The 21,189-nt window shown below is 38.8% G+C and overlaps 4 protein-coding genes across 6 annotated transcripts; 2 read left to right on the top strand and 2 right to left on the bottom strand.

The window, feature by feature from the left end:
* Positions 1-68: 68 nt before the first annotated feature.
* LOC137936462 (photosynthetic NDH subunit of lumenal location 1, chloroplastic) lies at positions 69-2,019 on the bottom strand. 2 transcript variants are annotated; one of them, XM_068781156.1, is made up of 9 exons: positions 1,956-2,019; positions 1,749-1,805; positions 1,567-1,666; positions 1,296-1,379; positions 1,121-1,194; positions 900-1,022; positions 749-820; positions 490-586; positions 69-397 (listed from the first exon to the last, which is right to left on the bottom strand). In XM_068781156.1, the coding sequence occupies exons 1-9, from the start codon at positions 1,992-1,994 to the stop codon at positions 294-296; spliced, it is 750 nt and encodes a 249-aa protein (XP_068637257.1). In that variant the 5' UTR covers positions 1,995-2,019; the 3' UTR covers positions 69-293. The 2 variants fall into 2 exon arrangements, with proteins under 2 accessions (XP_068637257.1, XP_068637269.1); XM_068781168.1 differs by lacking the exon at positions 1,956-2,019 and adding an exon at positions 1,898-1,926.
* A 374-nt stretch (positions 2,020-2,393) lies between these two features.
* LOC137936449 (vacuolar fusion protein MON1 homolog) lies at positions 2,394-8,476 on the top strand. Its single transcript, XM_068781131.1, has 14 exons — positions 2,394-3,022; positions 3,502-3,581; positions 3,706-3,777; positions 3,876-3,915; positions 4,236-4,337; positions 4,468-4,589; positions 4,791-4,923; positions 6,269-6,360; positions 6,462-6,543; positions 6,882-6,946; positions 7,188-7,478; positions 7,605-7,696; positions 7,910-7,974; positions 8,066-8,476. Exons 1-14 carry the CDS (start codon positions 2,510-2,512, stop codon positions 8,159-8,161), a joined length of 1,845 nt encoding a protein of 614 aa, XP_068637232.1. The 5' UTR covers positions 2,394-2,509; the 3' UTR covers positions 8,162-8,476.
* Positions 8,477-10,818: 2,342 nt separating this feature from the next.
* LOC137936437 (receptor-like protein kinase THESEUS 1) lies at positions 10,819-14,638 on the top strand. Of its 2 annotated transcripts, none has more exons than XM_068781109.1 (2): positions 10,819-11,534; positions 11,767-14,638. In XM_068781109.1, the coding sequence occupies exon 2, from the start codon at positions 11,800-11,802 to the stop codon at positions 14,326-14,328; it is 2,529 nt and encodes an 842-aa protein (XP_068637210.1). In that variant the 5' UTR covers positions 10,819-11,534; positions 11,767-11,799; the 3' UTR covers positions 14,329-14,638. The 2 variants fall into 2 exon arrangements, with proteins under 2 accessions (XP_068637210.1, XP_068637218.1); XM_068781117.1 differs by having other exon boundaries at positions 11,764-14,638.
* An 800-nt stretch (positions 14,639-15,438) lies between these two features.
* On the bottom strand, positions 15,439-17,140 carry LOC137943226 (uncharacterized). Its single transcript, XM_068788916.1, has 2 exons — positions 17,092-17,140; positions 15,439-16,470 (listed from the first exon to the last, which is right to left on the bottom strand). The coding sequence occupies exons 1-2, from the start codon at positions 17,113-17,115 to the stop codon at positions 15,625-15,627; spliced, it is 870 nt and encodes a 289-aa protein (XP_068645017.1). The 5' UTR covers positions 17,116-17,140; the 3' UTR covers positions 15,439-15,624.
* Between the last annotated feature and the right edge of the window lie 4,049 nt (positions 17,141-21,189).

The following is a 21,189-nucleotide window of genomic DNA, read 5'->3' as shown; positions in this document are numbered from 1 at the left end:
AATACTTCACACTTCTTATTTGAACTGTAAGCAGCACCTGTATATATTAAAAAAAATCTAATTTCCTTGGAAGTTCCCATCTAAAAATTTCAAATTATTCTAAATTAAAGATAGTTTCCTCACACTGAATTGCATGGTTGGGATGATTAAAGAGAACCTCTATTACAAGGATTAAAGTAGCATAACAATAGCCCTTACAAGCAGATCTACGTCTTATTTACAGCAAAATTTGATCAAAGTGGCTTTTCGCCTGGAATAAAACAATATCAACTAAACTGTTCTTGTTTCCCACATCAGATATCTATCAATTTGAACGAATCAGCCACAACCTTGAGTCTATTGCGAAGCTTATTCCATCGTCTTTCGTTTGCACCAACAATCAATGTGTAGTATCTCCCTGCCAATGCAAAACAAGTCTCAGAACCATCTCAAGCACGCCAATTGTTTCCTTTAAGCAAGATATCCCACAGTAGCACTTGGATGACATACCGTTTCCAATCGCTATTGTAGCAAAGGCAGAGCGAGCAAAGCCAGAAGATTCAAGTTCATACTCAAAGGTCCAGTAGTTTTTACCGTCAACAGATCTCTGATGTGGAACACGAGAAGAAGAACCAATAAGGGGATTTAGAGAAAAAAAATTATGAAGAATAACCAGGAATCACCATGTTATCCAACTCGGAAGTGATTGCAGTGGAGGCCATGTTAGCTGAAAGTTTCAGTTGTAGATTACACCTGGAATAAAACGTACCTCCTCCATCTTGTAAATAGTTTTCTTCTGAGTGGGTGCAGCGTATATATTATTCACCAGATTGAAAATGACCTAGGAACGAAATGGGAATCAGTAGAAGAAATCTGTCCCCTGTTAAAAGATGCAACAGCAAAGTAGCAGTAACTAATACCTCTTCCATCGGACCCAGATCGTGAATGTCTGTCTTATCGGTTGGTTTGAAGCTGACTCTGACATTCTGCAGAGGCAGGATCCGATCTTTGAAAGCTGAATCATGTCCCCTGAAGTCGAAGTCCTAAATGGAGGATACAAGAAGAAGAAGAGAAAAGTCACTCATTAAGCAAAACAGAGAAGAACTTGTAAAATAATGCTGAATCACGTTTTGGAACCTACCCTCCAATCCGAGGGGTAATAGTACGAGTACCCATCTATAGGATCAACGAATGCTCCGTATTTATCTGGTACTTCTGCATAGATGGAAAAAAGAAAAAAACGTTTTTTTTTTTGTCTCAAAATGGATTGCCTAGCTGATGCCATGCCAGAACGGAACGAAGACCAGTAACGGTACCTTCAGCTAAAGCAAATCTTGTTGAGAAGAGACTTGCTCCCAACGTGCCCATTCCGGTGAGGAGCACTCTTCTCCCAGAATACTCTGAATTCATCATATTAGTGCTTAGCTTAGCTTCATTAAAGAAAGCTGTAACGCGTTGCTTTTGATCACAGAGGGATGAAGAAACCCTTGAATTTTAAACCTAAGTAATTCAGTAATCTATTGATGAACTACAAGAAACTGTATAATGGAACCAGTTTCAACTAAAAAACTGAGGTGAGAAGCTCACTGTCTTCTTCGTTAGCCAGTGTCTCTCTTGAACAAGCCTTGGTAATGGACAACGAAATCGCTCTCGAGCGCGTCACTGAGGGAGAGCTTGGAACATATAGCTGGATATTATTCGATTTCGTATCAAACAAAAATTCAATTGGGAACGAGAATTCAAGGGACAGAATTGCAACAAGAAAGAACCTGGTAAGGTAAGGATGCGAGGAAGGTTCCCGTGAGAGATGAAGCCGCCATCTCTGCCTGCAAAACGCATCAGAAAAATTCAGAAGGGATAAACTTTCTAGCTTCATTCTTTATCTGTGGAGAGTAGAAGCGCGCAAAAGATGAACTACTGTGGGTCACTGCTGTCTCTTTCTCTGCTTTTTGTAAACTGCGAAGAATTTCAATCACCTTCCCAGTAAAATCAGAAGCGAGTTTCACTTTCACCATATGAAAAAGCCGACGATTTAGGCTCATCATCATTCCGGCCCATTTTTTCAGTTTTTGATAACCGAGTGACAGGGTATAAGGATCACAATTTTACCACAAATTCATTTCAAAATTCATAAAAACAAAAAAAATTACTCGTATAAAGACATGCATTTAGAAGAAATATTCAATAATTTCAGTTCTTTCGTAACAAACCAGATTAAAAGTGGTAAAAGGGATTTTTTCATAAATTATAAAGTATATAAACGAGTCAGAGTTTCGACTGAATTAGACAGATTGGAATGTTAAGTGCACAGAGCTCACCGGGCGACGACGTTAAGGTACGTAACTACTGGTCAAACCAGACGGCAGACAGCTTCGCACCCAAGTTTAACTTCCGAGGTTGGTTTACTGGCGAAAGTGGGAACGTCAGAAATTATGCAAAAAAATTCCCCCTTAGCTCGTTAAAAACTTCCCCTCCCCCGCCTTTCTCGTTACTCCCACCTAACTAACAATTTTTGGATTCCAAAACCCTGATGGACTCCGCTGTAGATACCGGTTCCGATTCCGTTCCTCCTTCCTCCGTCATCGCCGATCAGCAGAACCCTAATCCTTTCGTGCAGTTCGGTGATCGCTTCAAACGTCTGTCCCTTGTCGAGACCGACACTTCGGCTACCGATGCACCGGAACAACATGAAATTGACGAGGATTCTCACGGCGGCGTCAATGGCGTTCTTCATACGAGGTCTGCTAGTGAAGAAGAGGACAGAAAGGAGAAACGGGAGGAAAAGGGAGGAGAAGCGACTGGGGGTGTTTTAGTTCCTGCACTTGTGGGTATGGAAGTTGCCGGGGAGATTAGGAGATCGTCTTCGGGTGTGGGTTTGAGGGAAGAACCGTGTAGCCCCAGCAGCAGTGGGTATGCGGGGGAGAGGGGTAGTAGTAACGCAACCAGTAGTACGGGGATTGAGGAAGTTAGGGACGATGGGGCTATTGAACCTGATACAGCAGATTCTTCTGAGTGGATGCCGGGGAAGCGGCACGTTGATGAGGTCAGTGGGATTAGTTTCCATTTTTCAGTCATCTATGGGCTTTAATGGCTATAAAAACTTTGTGAATTTGTGTTTCCGATGCTTCGGGTGGTTGAAATTTGGAGTCAAACTATGAGCGAAAATATGAACATTGAATGTGCTACAATTTTCTTCTCGGTTGAAGCATCAGTGACTTTGCAGTCCAGATTAAAAGAAGAAATCTTTTGCAAACAGTGTTCATGTTTAGAATGCACGTACTAGTTACGTGGTGACTGTCATCTCTTTAAATTTGCAGTCCGATCAACCTTACCGATGTATTTTGTGTTGTTTCACTCATATTATTATTGGCTTTGTTCACTTTATATAGCGTTTATTTAGCTTTGGTTTGTTCTGTGTTTTATTGGCCATTGACATCTGACCGTTCCACCAACCGTGTAACTTTTGGATATGTAAGTTCTCTGCTTACTTATTTTATTGCATTTATTACAATTTGTGTGCAGGATGATGGTTCTGTTTCTTGGAGGAAAAGAAAAAAACACTTTTTTGTGTTAAGCAACTCTGGGAAGCCAATATACTCTAGGTCTCTCTGTTTCTCATCTTTACAGCAAAATATAATATTGATATTATCTTTAAATAGAATATTGATATTATCTTTTGGATAATATAGCAGTTTCTGATCAATGATTAACTTTACTTCCTTGCAGATATGGAGATGAGTATAGACTAGCTGGATTTTCTGCAACTTTGCAAGCCATTATCTCCTTTGTGCAAAATGGGTAAATGACTGGAACTGGCTTTATGGAATTCTGTTTAACTATAAATTCAAGCCACACTGGTTCAATTCTGTTGATTTTCTTTTCTTGTCTCTTTCTAGTGGAGATCATGTTAATTATGTAAGGGCCGGAAATCATCAGGTCAGTTTTTGGTGGTTGTTTTATTCTATGTGAGTTGAGTGAGAGTTATGCTGGCATAATTTCATTTGTTAAAAGATTTAGGTTCAAATACCTCCCACCCTCTTGCTTCGAACCCAATGTAAATATTAAATAATACACAAGATCATTTTTTTGGCTTTCTTTGTTCATGCAAGACAGCTGATTCACAAAACACACTGCATGTCTTGTAAAAAATTATCTTCTAGATTTTTTTTGTTCTGAAAAGTTTTCTAGGATATATCTTCTAGATATTGTCAGCATCAGTTTTCTAGGATATTGACCAGAAATTGTTTTGTGCCCAGGTAGTTTTTCTTGTCAAAGGTCCTATATATCTGGTCTGCATCAGCTGTACAGAGGAGCCTTATGAGGCATTGAGGGGCCAGCTGGAGCTTTTATATGGACAAGTAATTTACTTACTTTCTGAATGTTTTTTATTAGAATGCTAATAATAGAATGTGGCTTCAGCATATGCTTGTGTACTTTTCATTTTCATCTGCTCTGGGTTGAACTTTATTTGTTTTTATTTGGATGCAGATGCTTCTTATCTTGACAAGATCTGTAAATCGATGCTTTGAGAAAAATTCAAAGTTTGATATGACACTCTTACTTGGAGGAACTGATGCCGTTTTTTCATCTCTCATTCATTCTTTCAGTTGGTTTGTGCATTGCTCTCTCTCTCTCTCTCGGGTTGTCTTAGGGATCTCCTTAATTTTTTAATCGTATTTATTACCTTTTCTTCAACATTTAATTCACGTTTTATTTCAACTAGCTTGATTTCTTTGGAAGTGGATGGGACAGAACAGCTTGTGTGTTTTTGATTTTTTTGATTTATTTTTTGTTACTTTAATCTGTTTCAGGAACCCCGCAACATTTCTTCATGCATATACATGCCTGCCTCTTGCTTACCCGACAAGACAGGCAGCTGGTGCTATATTGCAAGATGTTACTGATTCAGGTGTTCTTTTTGCAATATTGATGTGTCAGCACAAGGTTGGGTCTAAATATCCCTAGTGCCTCCCCTTAATTGTTTTTCAATTGATTGATTTATATACCACTAAGCATTTTTGTGTTAGTTTGTTATCATTTTAATGGTAATGGAAACAAGGAATTGAAGACAAGAAAATGGAAAGTAATGAAGACAAAATGCATTAGTGAACTTGTGAAAATTCCTTGTCCTGCAAAGGTAAAGAAGTTGCTCCTAGTGGTGCACATCAAAGTACTGCCTCCTTAGCATTAAACATTTTTTATCACCCCATTTTGTTTACTTAATTAGGTGAGTATGTCTCTTCCTTCGGTTGATAGAGATAAATTGTTCAAAAATCTACTTCTCTCCATGGGGAAGGAGATTTATGAGGCTCAAAATTTTAAATTATTTCAGTTGTCTGATCACTGGCACTGAATATCTTCTTACTGGAGAAGGAGGAAAAAAATGCCTCTCCTTGCTTGAGTGTTGAAGAGAAAACCCAGATTTCATGGATTCACTCCATGTTTTTCCTTTCTTCTTCTTCTTCTGCTTCTTTTTCTTCTTTTTCTTCTTCTACTTTTTATTTATTTAGTTTTTTGGCTCTGTATCCCTGCTAACTCGTAGGGGGCTGAGTTAAATTATAAGGGTTTGTTACTGAGATCAGTTGTTGCCATTTTTTGTGCTAAAATTAATTGCATGTTTCCCTTTCCAGTTATATAAGCGAGAATAAATATTCTCTAAGTGTTCTTTGAATATCGATTACCTTAAAGTAAGATATTTTAGATCTTTTTGGCTTTTATTTTTTCCAAAATTTCAAAATACACAAACATACCTTATCAAATGTCAGACTTGAACCCCAGACTTCATGTTAAAAAACAGCTCCATGTGGCGATGGAGTGGAAGGCTGAATTCATATGGGCAAAATTTATTTGATTTTTTTTTTTTTTTTGAAATAAGATTTGATGTTACTAGACAATAAGCGGTCAGCATGCTTGGGCACCTTGTATGAGAGAAGGTCTCTAGTTAGGAATGTATATTTTTTCTTGAATGGTGGCTTGAAATGTATATGGATCACTTTCATCTTAGAAGCCATCTGGTCTGTGCTGATAATTGTGAGCCATTCTTCTTTTACTTCTAATTTCATTCCTTAAAACAAAAGGCTATGTTTTAGATGGTTTTGGCATGCATTTAATCTAAAAACTCCTCTATAAATGCATCCCAAATAACATCAGTTATGAATGAGTACCAAACACAACATGCATGCATATTTCCAGAAGCACATCAAATGTTCTTTTGAGGATTCAGTTTCCTGTTTGGCTTTCTGGAACATTCGATGTAATCTGTTATATTTCTTTTCATTTGTTCTCGCAGGTTATCAGTCTTGTCGGAGCACAAAAATCGTCTCTTCATCCAGATGATATGCTTCTGCTCGCAAATTTTGTCTTGTCTTCTGAATCATTTCGGTGGGCACAGTATTTGGGATTATTCTCTTGTGAATAAAAATGCATTTTAATTTCACTAATGACCTACTCCTATTGTGTCTCCTTATCTTCTCTCTTTGCAGGACTTCTGAATCATTTTCACCCATCTGCTTGCCAAGATATAATCCCATGGCATTTTTATATGCTTATGTCCATTACCTCGATGTAAGCAAAATTTATGTTCTTGTGTTCTATTTCCATTATATATGGTTCACAACAGGGTGTCCTTTGATGTCTTGTTATAGTGTTTGATAAGGTTTGTTTGTAGGTTGTGCTAATTGACTAGATGGATGCAGATTTGTCGACCTAAATCCTAGACTTCAATTTAGGCCAGCACCATGAACATGAGCCAAGCATAGAATCAGATTTTGAAAACTTGAAGAGACTATTATTAAAGTGATGAAACTAGTTGCAGAATGTTATTCTAAATTATTAGCTATAAAGACCTTTTTTTGCATTTCAAAAAGAAGAACACTAAATGCTAAATATTCCTCATGATGCAGGTTGATACATATTTGGTGTTATTAACAACTAGTTCAGATTCCTTTTATCATCTTAAGGACTGCAGGTAAGCTAACATCTTTCTGCTTCAATATTCCTTATAAGTTATGAATAATTAAAAGGTAGTTATTTATTTATTTATTTTGAATATCTACTTGTGACTTCAAGGATTGGTTGGGCCATGCCATCTGCATTGGTCCAATATACATGGACAGACAAACCACCTGATTATCTTGATGTGAAGCATGTTTCTAAAGGCCTTTTTTATATTATTCTTTTTTGTAAAATATTTTTTCATGTGTTTTCAGGATTCGCATTGAAAATGTTCTCCTGAAGTCAAATGTTCTAAGTGAAGCTCAGAGATCCATTCTAGATGGTGGACTTCATGTTGAAGATCTTCCTGTTGATTCTTCTCACTCTGGATCTTTATCTCCTCACCTGGGGCAAGATAAATCAATACCCGGATCTCCTGACAGATCTCGTGCAGGCATTGGAGGGCCTGCTGGACTTTGGCATTTTATATATAGAAGTATTTATCTGGATCAGTACATGTCATCAGAATTCTCATCACCTATAAACAGTTCCAAACAACAAAAATGGTACCATTCTTGTTTACTATTACTACTTATTCAATTAGCAGCTTGTCATTCTCTGACTTTAGCGGTTTCTATATTTTCTGCTGCTCGGTACATGGATAGATGGGTAACATATCTATATTCTTGCAGGTTGTATAGAGCTTATCAAAAGCTATATGCTTCCATGCACGGTAAAGAGTCGAGCCCTCATAAAACACAATTCAGAAGAGATGAAAACTATGGTACTGTATTTGAATTACTACTGTCAAAGCCTGGGTTCTTGTTATGCCTAATTGTATAAGAGTATGTGTATGTTAATTGTTCAGATTCTGTGACAACTGAACTGAGATATACTTTTCTCAGCCTCTATTATTTTTGTTATTTTTGTCTTCCTAGCATCTTAATGATTTTGCCACTCCACTTTAGGATCCTTATCCAGTTTTGTTCTGTTACAGTTTTATTGTGCTGGATCACTCAGGACTTTGAACTTTATGCTGCATTTGATCCACTGGCCGACAAGGTTAGCCTCTTGAAACTTTCTGAAACAGTTGTCTTCTCAATGACCATGTATCTGACACTATACTATACAATGGACTGTGTTGGAACTGCAGGCTTTGGCAATAGAAATTTGCAATCGAGTATGTCAATGGGTTAGAGACATTGAAAACGAGATTTTTTTGTTAGGTGCAAGTCCATTTTCTTGGTGATTTCCTTCAGGGGTATGGATATTAGGTCATTATATGCTGGTTTGTTTATTGCTAATAAAATTCCCCACCGATATTTTTCACAAGCCTGCACTGCTAGGAAGCGGATCCTGCTCCATTATCATCTGAGGTTGGGATTTGCTTCGGTGGCTGCAAAAAATCAACCTCTCTTTTACACAGGAAATATGCTTTTAGATGGTAGAAAATTTCTTCTCTCATTGTAGAAATTACGTGTAACATACAAATTGTTTTTGCCAATGTGTTTATGTAATCTTCACAAGTCTATCCCATTTTGCCTCTGGTTCACAGAGTTCAATATCTGTTTGAGCTGGCACTTGTCCATAGCCTTTAGGTTCAAATTCTTGCATTTATCACGAAGGAATTCGAGCTAGTTCCATACATGTACAGTGGCTAACTATCATCATATTCTCAAAATGATTTGTATGATAAACTTACAGCACTGAGAAGTGTTTTTCATCTCCTGAGCATTTGCGTCTCAGGTGTGGAATCTCATCAAAGTGTAGAACAGTAAGACTAGGTGAAGAGCTAGGAAATACATGATTCGACAAATTAATTGAAAAAGATAATTTCCTCACTTAATTTATATCCCAGCTCGATAAGTCTTCAACAGTACTCAACAGTACTCAACAGACGCAACACCTGCCCTCAGAGCATCGACGGGAAGATCATCACCACCAGAGTGCGATATGGGACCGGCGGTTTCTTGAAACAGAAACCAGGTATGGGACACAGAAAGCTTGAAAGATTTGAGAACATCGAGGGAGCCTCCGTGGCCAATCTTCATTGTTGAAGTCTCCTAAACGAACTGCTCAATCGTTTCGCAGTCGCTACCATTGCCCTTTTTCCTTCTAAATGGATTACAGGAAGGGCTTCTAAAATGCTGGGTTCCAGCCATTGACTCTGCAACAGCGAAGAAGGGTTGTCAAGGTCGGCCCCGTTTAAAAGACGTCTCTGGTTTCTGTTTCTTAGGAAGGATCCATTGAAAAACGGGCGGTGCTTTCTGAGGACGTTGTAGTAGCTCAAAAAGAGAAAAATGGCGCAGATGCTAGCAACCATGGAGATGATCAACAGGTTCCACGAGGGGTCTGTAAGCGGACGGAGATGGAGATGGAGATGGGTTGGCAGCATCGTCTCCTAAAATCAAAGCAGAGAGGTGCATCGGGAAGCTCTTAGAAGTTACTTGGATATTGATGAGCTCTACTTATTCCCCACACATTTCAACGAAGAGGTTTACTGCCTCTTCATTGTGACCCGTTTGGCTAAATGCACTGATTATAGCGTTCCACCAAAACCACGTTCCTCTCAGGCATGTTTCGGAAAAACCTGAGAGCCTCTCCAAACCTCTCAGTCTTCATGTATGCACAAATCAGTGCAATGTAGGAAACAACATGTGGCTACTGAATGTCATCAAACACTCTTTGCCTCTGATTGAAGACCCACTTTGATTGCAGAGGCGTGGAGTTGCTTCCCGCTGTTGTGGTCTTTCAACTCCGTGCAGGAATGAATTAGAGTGCTAAAGGCGAAGTCGTTGGTCCAACGCCTAAAGAAAGCATGAGGGAGAAGATACAGACTGCGTCTCTGAAGTCCCCATAGCGTGTCAAATGGCCGATTATAGCTTTCGCCTAGACTACTTCCCAGGCAGTCGTTTCATCGAATAACCGGCGGGCATCAGAAAAATAATCCCAATTTTCTGTAGCTTTGATCAAGGGTGTATTCACTGATAGATGCACCGAATTTTAGGAGGTAAGTGAAACCATCTTCCTGTATCTCAAATAAAAAAAAAAAAATTTAATGAGGAGATGAGTGAAACCATCTTAAAGCACAAAACTGATTTACCGAGGACAATTCCCGTTATCCATGAGAGTACCAGATGCTGACACCAACGAACCAATATTTTAGCTTTGTTAATCAGGAAAATGGGTCAACTTCAAACACAGTCGTACTGCGAATTAAAATAATGGAGCCTGACCGTGACAGACTGATAGTGGTGGCCTCTGTCACGAGGAACTCTAATCGAGTGTGCCTCCTAAAGGAAACCTTTAAAGGAGGCAAATGGGTATCTGAAGAGCTTCGTCCTCATTGGGTTGGCTCATGATTTTCTCCAGAAAATGGGTCCCCCTCCATACTGACTTCGAACAGATTTTTTTACTTTCTTGACTGTCAATGTGGTGGCCATCAGGTTTTTCACAAAAGTATCGGGAGCCTGGTACCGGAAAATTCTCCGAGAACATCAAAATATGCCGGAAAGTATCCATACTAACACATATTTCTCGAATTTAAACCAGTAAGTCTAATGGCCGTCCCTGCTACCAAACTGGGCATAATAAACAGAGGCCATCCATTCTCTCCTACTCCTTTATTTTGATAAAGCTAAAAGCACAAGTAAAGAGTACAGGGCATATCACTAATGGAAATGGAAAGAGAACCTTGAGGGTCTCTTTTGATAAAGACGGGCCATGTCGACAAAAGCAAAAAAAAAAAAAAAACATTTGCTTCAGCAAACAATAAGTCTACCATTAAGATTTCTTTGTGAATCTCCCCATCAATCGAATTTGAAGAAACTCATCCGAGTCCCAAAATCAATGGGTTTTTCCTCTCCGGTCGTACGGTGAAATTCGATACCGAAACCTCAATCCAAGGTTTTCATCAGGTTCAGTCGAATTAGGTTATCGATGCCCACCCTACGTAAAGACACGTGCAGATTTGCAAAAACCAGATGGTAGAGGTGGCCAGACACCGACTTTTCAGCTAACATCGAGCGAAGTCACGTTGTGAGAGCGTGAAGCAAGGACGCAAATAGAGAAGGATTCAGAGCGGGCTTGTGTTAAGCTGATAATGGTGACGATGAATAACTGAAATAAGTAAAATAACCTGCACAGTTCCCACTGACCGTTACTGGCACTATTAGATGACTGCAATTTGTCACCCGCCAAATGCTTGTCTTTAAAGGGTTATGAATTCCCATTCTGAACTTCAATTTCTATATTCATTGCGCAAGTGGTGAGCTTCACAGAGACTCAGACGCCCTTGGAAACGATGCCCTCTTTTAAGACGGGCTGCTCAAGCGCATTTCCCTTTTTCGCTATTCTCTCTTCTTTTCTTGAGTCCTGAGGTTTGACCACGCTTCTCTGTTTTCTCTCGTTTTCTCCTCCATGGCACCCAAGGGGGACACCCGACTGGTTCTTCTGTGCTTCAAGGGCTCTGTGTGAATGGGTTTTTCTTGATTTTTCTTACTGGAAGTGGTACATGAAGTATGAATGAGGAAATGGGAAGTCGACAAATTGTTGTATTTTGTCACTAGACTTCTCCTTCGTCTTCCTCGAGTTCGAGACAATGGCTACTAGGGGCTTTTCAGGTACTTTATTGGCCTTCCTCCTGATGTTCAATTGTTTGTTGTGGCACTTCTGTGGTAGATTTCCATCAACAATCTCAAGGCAAAAATAGAATTTGACCGCAGTGCTGGTGCTGGTCCTTTTAGGCACTTTTCTTCTATTTTATCCCTGAGACTGGAAACATCCATGGAGTGTACCTGTGTTTTCTCTCCTCTAATTTTAAGTTCACTCATGTAATTTGTTGCTTGAAAGAAGGAAACGAGGAAAGCTAAAGCGTACATGTGAACAATGATCCAAGGGATGAGTAATAAAGTTCTGGTTCTTCTCGTCAGTATTTTGCAAATATTTCGGATTCTTTTTGTCCTTGTGGAAGCTTCTTTCCGTCCTGCCGGTAGTTTATCTATCGATTGTGGTGGGAATGTAAATGTGACATCAGAGTTCAACAACGATCGATCTTTTCAGCCGGATTTAGGGTCTTCTTCTGTCACTTTGTCGCCCATTTCCCATATTGTGGTTTCGAAGAATGTTATGGGTCTGGCTGATTTCTACAGGACTGCCCGTGTGTTTACCAAAACTTCAACCTATACCATTGATGTCAAGACTGGCCGATACTGGCTAAGATTGTACTTTTATCCTCTTGATAATGCTCAGTACGACTTGCAAAATGCAATTTTTTCCATCAAAGCAAACGACTATTTGCTACGTGAAGGATTTTCATTAAGGAGATCTAAGCGGTCGCCCATGTTTCTGGAGTTTGTGATTGAAGTGGTGTCGAGCTCAACGGCCTTGGCACTGACATTGACCCCTTTGAATGGATCCGTTGCTTTCATCAATGGCATAGAAGTCGTTCTTGTTCCGGACAACCAGTTCCCTTCCAGTGCATTGTCTATCCCATTAGGTTCCACAATTCAAATGTCTACCCATGTTGGCTTTGAGACATTATTCCGAGTTAACATGGGGGGTCCGCTTGTGACCCCAGAAAATGACACACTATGGAGGACTTGGCAATCTGACAGTCCATTCCTTATTAACTTAGCTTCGGCTCATTCTGTCTCAACTTCTCCAAGTTCAATCCAATACCCATATGGCACTTCTGTTGAAATTGCACCAAATTGGATTTATGCAACAGCACAAGAAATGGCTGATGCAAATGTTGGAGACCAGAAATTTAATATCTCATGGGTATTTAAAGTTGATCCTGGTTTCACCTATCTTGTAAGACTTCATTTCTGTGACATTGTAAGTAAAGCTCTGAATAATCTGGTTTTCAATGTTTACATCAATTATAAAGCAGCTTTAACATCGTTTGATATCTCAAGCAAAACAATGGAGTTATCTGCTGCTTACTATGTGGATTTTGCTGTCAATGTTTCGGGGAAGCCAGATGAGATTATGATTCAAGTGGGTCCGTCTGATATCATGAGTGCCCCCTCAAATGCAATCATTAATGGCCTGGAGATTATGAAACTCAGCAACTTGCTTTATAGTTTCGATGGGTCTTACAGTAAAAACTTTACTAGGTCCAAACATCCCAAGAAACAATTGTTGATAATAGTTGTCACCGTAGCCTGTTTGGGAGGGCTTGCTCTGTTGAGTTCTCTAGTGGCAGCTTATTATTGCTTTTCTTTTCAACGAAAGAGTGCTAAAAAGCGAAAGTGTACATCTGCATGGCTTCCACTTCCTACCCATGGAGGTCATTCTGAAACAAAGATATCTACAGGCAGTTATGCTTCATCAGCTCCTTCCATGGGTTTAGGAAGAGTACTGGCCTTTTTAGAGGTAAGAGAAGCCACAAAAAACTTTGATGAGAATCTAGTAATTGGCGTAGGTGGCTTTGGAAAAGTCTACAGAGGGATGCTAGAAAATGGTGTTACAGTTGCTGTGAAACGTGGAAATCCAAGATCTCAACAAGGTCTAGTTGAATTTAGGACTGAAATCCAAATGTTGTCAAAGCTTCGTCACCGCCACTTGGTTTCACTTATAGGATTCTGTGAAGAACTAAATGAGATGATTCTTGTCTATGAGTACATGGCTGGTGGACCCCTCAGAAAACATATATATGGGTCAGATCTCCCCCAGTTGACATGGAAACAAAGACTAGAGATTTGTATTGGAGCTGCAAAAGGTTTGCATTACCTTCATACTGGGGCAGCTGAAACCATCATCCATCGTGATGTCAAGACGACCAATATTTTATTAGATGAGAACCTAACAGCAAAGGTTGCAGATTTCGGGTTGTCAAAGATGGGTCCAACTCTCGATCAAACCCATGTGAGTACTGCAGTGAAAGGAAGTTTTGGGTATCTTGATCCAGAGTACTTCAGAAGGCAGCAACTCACAGAGAAGTCTGATGTCTACTCATTTGGAGTTGTGTTGTTGGAGGTATTATGTGCTAGACCAGCTATTAATCCCTCCCTCCCCAGGGAACAGGTTAACATTGCTGAATGGGCCATGCATTGGCAAAAGAAAGGTCACCTCGAACAAATAATGGACCCATATCTAATGGATAAAGTGAATCTAGATTCGGTCCGAAAGTTTGGTGAGACAGCAGAGAAGTGTTTAGCAGAACAAGGTAGTGAGAGGCCAACGATGGGAGATGTATTATGGAACTTGGAATATGCACTTCAGCTTCAAGAAGCTACAGCTCAAAATTTGGTGGATGAGAATAGCACGAATTATATACCAGACCTGCCTGACTGGATCCCTCATGTTGAACATGTTGAGCATGAGAGTTCTGTCATTGTCACTGAGAGAGAATCGGATGTTGACACAAGCAGTCTAGTCTTCTCACAGCTGATGGATCCCAGAGGGAGATAGACTTTCTTATACTTCGGATACTTTTAACTCAGAACTGCAGCCTTTTTGGATTCCCAAACAGAAAAGTATTCGGAGTTGAACAGAAGCTAACATTCTTCTATTGAGATTTGGTTTCCGTTTTCAAATATTTGTTGTGTTTCATCTTATTCATCTTTTTTATTTTTTCCATTTGTTTCTTCTTTTCATGTTCAAACTCTGTCATTCACTTACAAAAGCCTCTTTTTGTTGTACAAGAGGTTTGCTTGAAAGATTAAATGCTATCAAGACTCAGAAACAAAGTGATATTCTGATGCAACTTAAGAATAAAATAGTTTCCATTTGCAGATTGTAATTTTCTGGAAGCAAATGAATATAATTTGTTTGACAATCTGCAGTCAGAGCCTCAGCATTCACAGATCCACTTCAGTTGCTGATAAATTCTTAATAGTATGAACAATTGAAATTGATGAACTGGACAGGCAAAGAGCAATCAAGAAGGGGAGAAACAACAAATTCAATCATGGAAATGAAGAGGTAAATAAACAGGTGATTATGACATAGTGGGTTATACTTTTGGGTGCCAAATGATCATAGACAAGGACTTGTCCTGAACTTTTTGGGCAGGAGAATCTTGGTCTCATGCAGAATAAAGAAACAAAATCTATATCACTTGTTTGCCCTCTACAGAAGTAGGTTTAAATCTCCATCTACGTATTTGACAACAATTTTCAATTATTTTTTTTACTGTATTGAAAGAAACAAACGATTCAGGTCGTGATTCACAAAGTATAGAAGTTGACACAGAGTACAACAACATCAGAAGGGGTAGTTGAAGCTTGGACTTTTGAGTGCCTGTTCGCGTTGTAGTTTTACTTCAGTGGCTTACATGGTTCACGATTTGCCCTGATATGGACTGCGAGAGGCAGGTCTGCTGAATGTGCTAACCAGTTTGTTGAAGCTTTAAGAATTCTCATTGAAGCAATTTCCCATCCAAGTTTCAACTTTTTCAAAACTAGCAGAAATTGACTTGGTCGGAGAAGGAGAACTTTATTAGATTGCTTAATTAGACCAATCGAAATATCAGTGTAGAAAGAAATTTAAGCTTTTAATCTGAAATTTGAAGTACCCACTTATAAATGTTTCGAGTTGTCAAAAATCAAGGTAAAACGATAGCCTGAAACTGTTCAATCTCGCTAGAAACCTACTTTCTATACAGATTAACAATGATTTAAAGACATATTTCATACAAGAGGCTGAGGCAGCTTCTGCTCAATGTCGAGCTTCCCCACTGCAACAACGATTCTCAGCTGAATTCCCCTACTGAAGCTTCTGGTGCTTTAAGGTGGGCAATGGACCTGGACCGTGGAAAAAATCATCTCGTACACCAGAAGAAAGAATTGATCTCTTCTTCTGACTTGAAATGGCTGTGCTGCAAAAGTTCATCACTGGGTTACTGCACCTTGGAGTTATCCCATTGAGGGTATCACGATGTGAAGCATAAGAACTCGGTAAGGGTTTTTGCGTAAGTGTGTCAGCATTGCTGCCTTTGATTGAAAGAGGTGGAATTTGGAAAGATTGCAGGGGCGGAGGGTTTCGCCATTGTGGCAGTGAACCAGCAACAAGGAGGTTTTTTAGAAGCGGGCCTGCATTGCTCATGGCTTCCAGGAATTTTCCTCTTTCGGGTAATTTTCTCTTCATGGCAAGCTGATCTATTATCAGAGAAGCCGGATCAATCTGAGTTGGGGTAGGAAATTCTTGTTGAACAGGGTGATGCCGAACGACGATGTTATTCGAATCAGGCATGTTCAGGTTGGACATTTCCGGCAAAGAACCGGCGTCGAGGAAAGAATCGACCGGGGAGCCGTACGAGTGGTGACTGTTGTAAGTCTCGGATAGGCAGTCAGAATCTGTGCTGCTGGTTATTCCTTTCGAAAACCTGACGGGTGGGCAGTCGGACTGGAGATTCGGAAGAAGATTGCAGGGCTCTGTCAGCTTGGTGAGTAATTTCTGCAGCTGCTCCCTCAGTTCGTCTCTTTCGCGAGAAGTCTCTTTCAGGAGAAAGAGTAATTGCTTCTCAGTTTCTTCGTCCCGTCGCTTCCCCTCCTTTGCAGCCTCGAGTTCAAAAGAGGTGTACATCAGCAGCTGCTTCAGCTCATCAATGTTCTAAAACAAGGTACAGGAAATCAGAAAAAGAAAATCAAAACAGTTTACGTCTAAAAACATCCAGTGAATCCTCAATGCATGCAAAACGAAACCCGTAAGAAGCAGAAAAAATGGCGAATTTCACCATTTATTTCGATCGCGACAAATCCGTTCCTTTATTGTAAAGATAGGAGTTGATTTTCGTATTTAAACAGAATCATGTTCAGCTAAATCCTAACATGGAGTAAACGAACACAGTTGGAATTATGAGGAATGAATGAAATTTGACCACAGAGTGATGGCGCTGATCATCATCCTCTTCAGTCACCGTAACTGTTTAAATTTAGAGGACCCAATTCTCAGCAAATTCATCATCGACCGCTTTCTGTTTGTGAAGGCCGCAAAAGAACAGGCTTTACTAACATCGAACTATGTTCTTCTTCAGCATTAAAAAAGGCCAAAAGAGAAAAAAAAAAAAAAAAACTAAACAGAGGCGTGGAATCAAGGAAAGTAGAAACATAACTTCAGAACTTCAATTCACGAGTAGGAAACAAAAAACCGACCGCAAGTGCTCGAAAATGTACAAGAGTAGAGGCAATGAGAGCAGAAACAGCAAAGCTAATGATCTGAAACGAAACCAACCTGCTGATAACTCCAAAAAGCCATGCCTCCCGTTCTTCCTTCTCTAAACCCGAGGACTTCCAACCATTCCCAGAAGACATGGATTTTGGCCCTTCTTATAAAGCTCTCTCACAAACTTCCAGAAACCCAATCCACATCAAAGAAAAAGAAAAAAAAAAAAAGGAAAAAAATATTTGATAAACCTTCAAAGGAAACTTGCCATTCCGCGTCCGTAAAAACCCTCCTCCCCTCTTCTGTCTGTAAAATTGACCAGAATTTTATCTTCAACCTATCTTTGTAATGCCAGCATGTAATTATCTCTTGAACAGTTGCGTTTCCGATATTTTCCACAAGTTTTAATTCAATATATGGTAGGAGAGCTTTTACAGGAATCACAGCGGCAGAGGATCCATAATCTGTACCCAATAAACAATCATCTCTCCCTACTCTATACGTCCTTCAAGCACGATTTGTTGATATATAGAATCCCATCTTGGTCAAAAAAGATTATTTTCCAGCAGATCTTCCGCTGGATCCTCCAGAAAAAAGAAAAGTAATTGCTAGACCTACTTGTGTACTTTAATTTTATCACGAATTATTTGTTTCTTTTATTTATTTAGTTGTATATATATGAAATTTAGAGAAAGACGATATAAAAATATACATCACATATAGTTCTCATTCTACATTGTGTGATACTTTGAAGGTAATATTTGTTCTAAAGGATTGAAACAACCGTAGTGGATAACTTATTTTTAATCACTTTAATCAGTGAAATCTAGTACCTACGAAGTAACGCTAGAAAAGGACTGAAGCACATGAAACTGCGCAGGCCTCGTCCTTTGGATTGAGAGGAGAACTGCCCAAGAAAACTGTAATAAACCATCTCCAGGTTGACCCTCTATATTCCTTATTCAAATCCGAAAACCAGTTTATGCTCCCGTTGCTGCGGCATTACTTTACACTCCAAAAAAAAAAAAACGAAAGAAAAATTGAAGGCCTCGCAGCATATTTCAACCCAGAAATTTGTCTTCTCCGGCGTCGAGGACGACAAATTCTTCAAGAGGAAAAACGGGAATTTCCCACATTCATAGTTTATTCCCGACAAGGCGGTTTCGGCACTCTTTTTGAAGATTTTAAATTGCTTCGGTGTTGAATTCTGGTTTGGTTTAAGCCGAGTTTGCTTCTGTTTGGGAGGAGAAAGAGACAAAAGGGGATTTGGAGATGAAATTCCGTCTTTTAAGCTCTTGTTCAATGAATCTCGTCTTGTGAGCTGTGAACTGGACTACATTTTCCGCCTCCATTAAATATAAGCCGTTTTACCGTCGGTGAAGGGGAGAGGGAAGCAACGGCTTTACCGGTCGACCAAACCACGTGAAACCCGGATTTTTAAATTCGAATCCCCCTGAACAGAAAATTCCGCAGATTCTCTTCCGTCACTGAATCGACGTGACGTGTCTCCGCTTTTGGCTTCTTTAATATGAGTTTTTTTGTAATTTTAGGGCCAAAAGCGGCTCTCGATTAAGAAATGCACGCTCTACCTAGTCTACCCACGGAACGTCCCCGTCAATCATTAACAAAAGTCGGGAGGCGCGGGACGAGGCCGCGGTTTTGTCCTCTATCGCACATGCTGGGTAGGTACAAAATACACGTGTCACTCTATCCGCTCATTTACCTGGTCATACACGTGCACCTCGCGTCGTCCACGTGGCGAGACCCCACCGCGCCGCCAGACACGGGCCTCCGTCCTCTACCACTCCACTTTGGTTCTTTTCACGAAAGACTCGATTATTTTATTGAAAAATTAAAAAAATCAGAAAATATTAAATGGATGATTTTATAGTTTTTATTTTAAATTCCTCATTAGATGATTTTCTTCACCTTCTCTCTAGTTCCAGAACCGTCTCCTCCTTATAAGAGTCAATTATTGGCAACCTACGAAAAGAATCTTCGGTCATTTCCCTCTTCTGGCGGCCACCGACGGAAAAGAATTTCCAAGTTTTGTTTATTGTTTGAAAGTTTTCGTCCCCATATTCATGATTTTGCGATTGGAAATTTACATTTTTTATTCTAAAATTTAGGTAATATATTTATTATGTAATTATATTTTTTATTTTTAATAGAATACGCTGAAATTAAGTTATCTAATTTTATTAACCCCATTAAGGAATGAGTCATGGATATAGGCCAATTGAGTAGATACCATATGGAATTATAAAAACCCTATATAAAGATACACAAATGATTATGGTCCCGAATATATTAATTCACACACATTTCTTTTCTCCCCATCCGGAAGAGAGACGAAGGTCCTATTGAGGAATAAGGAGATTTAGTTGAGAAAGACCACAACACCCATCATCTGTTCTTATCATTCATCAAAGATATTCCACAACAGAAAGACGAAATTTCAGGAATGGATTCAGGTATGTATTCAATCATAATTTTCTGGAATGTTGTAAATTCTGGATTAAGATTTACTACGGTTTTCCAACACAATCTATTTTGGGGAAATTTTATCCATTTGAAGCTTCTCTCAGTTCCCTCTCCTACTTGAGGCAGCCGGAATTTCTCTCTTGGTTGAGTTAGCTTGAAGATTCATCTTTGTTCAATTGGTTTCTCTGTCTCAGTCCCTTAGGTGAAAGATCAGCCAATGGGGACTATAATCCCCACTATAGCTTTGTAATTAACAAACTCAATGTAATCCATCGTCGCCATTCATAGTCAACATTTTTCTTCTTTGTTTAAACTGGTCGAATGGATGGGTAAATATGTTAGAATCTAATTTAACAATACATAGAACAAAAATCCAGATTTGGGTGAAGGAAAAGGAAACAATTGAGAGAAAAAAAGAGAAAATAAATTTCTGAAGAGCCTAAAAGGCTTTATTAGGGAACTATGCACGAATTCCCAGATTTCTTAAATAGGTGTTTTGAGTTACGAATTACAAAAATACTCCTATACACTAAATAAACTTTAAATAAATCTTTGACATATAGAACAAATTTATTAATGTAAGACCACACCAACGATGTTAAATTGTTGTCTACAAAAACTATGTTTAGAACTAATTTACTACACCTCGTGCTGCAACTAAAATTCTCGTAAAAACTTCTTGACAAATAGACCTAATTTACTAGTGTAGGACCACCAAGGATGTTAAATTCTTTTCCACAAAAACTATTTCAACTTTGAATGAATCCAAAAACATTAGTATCACAATAGTAAGAATATGAGAAAATTAAAACATTTGGGCGATACTAAGGAGAAAAGAAAAAAATGAGAGAATATCAGATTCTAAACCCAGTTAATTAGCCATAGTTGGATTCTTTTCTCTGCTGTTATAGTTTGCTTAGAAATTAAAGTAAGAAAAAAAAATTCGAATATCGTTGTGGCTACTTGAAGATAAAAAATAAGAAGGTAAATATCGATTAAACATAACCAAGTAGAAAACAAATAATGAATTGTTGGGTTAAAATAATGAAAGTAAACACGTTCAAATAAAGCAATAATCATAATAAAACACAAGTCTTCAAAATACTCAGTTCACTTTTTGGTGTGATACTATGCTATAGAATTTATAGATAAGTATTGATTGAGTTAACTCCTAGAACCCGCTTTGATACTATGTTAAATTTTTGGAAAAGAGAAAAACTTCACTGACTTGATGTAATTTGAGTACAGAGCCTCTATTTATAATAGAGAAAACAAGTAGAATCCAATTACGATCAAACTATTCTTGTACCAATTACACCGAAAGTTAAACACTAAAAGATAAGTCCTAGAACAACTGAACATAAATAAAAAAACTAACTAAACCTCCTCTTATGAAACTCTTGTAAGATGCTATCATATTAATTATGGCTCTGTGAGACTTCTTACTATAAGAGTTATATAAGATTCTTCCGTACCTATTCTTTAATAGAGGGAAATGGAGAAATAGACAATTTTGATTAGGAGAACAAATAAATACCTCTATCAATCTAATGGTTGGCAACTTGATCAAGGATGAAAATTTCTGATTTAGCACATTAATTTAAAAATTCAACAATAATAATCATAATAAATTTACTAAACTAAAATGTCACTAAATACTAAACTAATATCAAAATTAGATAT

Source organism: Aristolochia californica, unplaced genomic scaffold (assembly GCF_029961685.1).
Source record: "Aristolochia californica isolate CCGP_79_NKW_82.1479 unplaced genomic scaffold, dmAriCali1.0.hap1 SCAF_10, whole genome shotgun sequence".
In the NCBI taxonomy this organism is placed as follows: Eukaryota; Viridiplantae; Streptophyta; class Magnoliopsida; order Piperales; family Aristolochiaceae; genus Aristolochia; species Aristolochia californica.
This window is presented reverse-complemented; position numbering and strand designations above follow the sequence as displayed.

What these genes read in the sequence shown, in the direction of transcription:
- LOC137936462 (XM_068781156.1), bottom strand. Translation starts at nt 1,994, where the DNA reads ATGGTGAAAGTGAAACTCGCTTCTGATTTTACTGGGAAG. An exon ending in AAGATTTGCTTTAGCTGAAG is followed by an intron (nt 1,195 to 1,295) that starts GTACCGTTACTG and finishes CCATCTATGCAG; the next exon opens with AAGTACCAGATAAATACGGA. An exon ending in CTATTTACAAGATGGAGGAG is followed by an intron (nt 587 to 748) that starts GTACGTTTTATT and finishes GTTCCACATCAG; the next exon opens with AGATCTGTTGACGGTAAAAA.
- LOC137936449 (XM_068781131.1), top strand. Translation starts at nt 2,510, where the DNA reads ATGGACTCCGCTGTAGATACCGGTTCCGATTCCGTTCCTCCTTCCTCC. An exon ending in GGGAAGCCAATATACTCTAG is followed by an intron (nt 3,582 to 3,705) that starts GTCTCTCTGTTT and finishes ACTTCCTTGCAG; the next exon opens with ATATGGAGATGAGTATAGAC. An exon ending in TATCATCTTAAGGACTGCAG is followed by an intron (nt 6,947 to 7,187) that starts GTAAGCTAACAT and finishes ATGTGTTTTCAG; the next exon opens with GATTCGCATTGAAAATGTTC.
- LOC137936437 (XM_068781109.1), top strand. Translation starts at nt 11,800, where the DNA reads ATGATCCAAGGGATGAGTAATAAAGTTCTGGTTCTTCTCGTCAGTATT.
- LOC137943226 (XM_068788916.1), bottom strand. Translation starts at nt 17,115, where the DNA reads ATGGCTTTTTGGAGTTATCAGCAG. An exon ending in CTTTTTGGAGTTATCAGCAG is followed by an intron (nt 16,471 to 17,091) that starts GTTGGTTTCGTT and finishes ACCTTGTTTTAG; the next exon opens with AACATTGATGAGCTGAAGCA.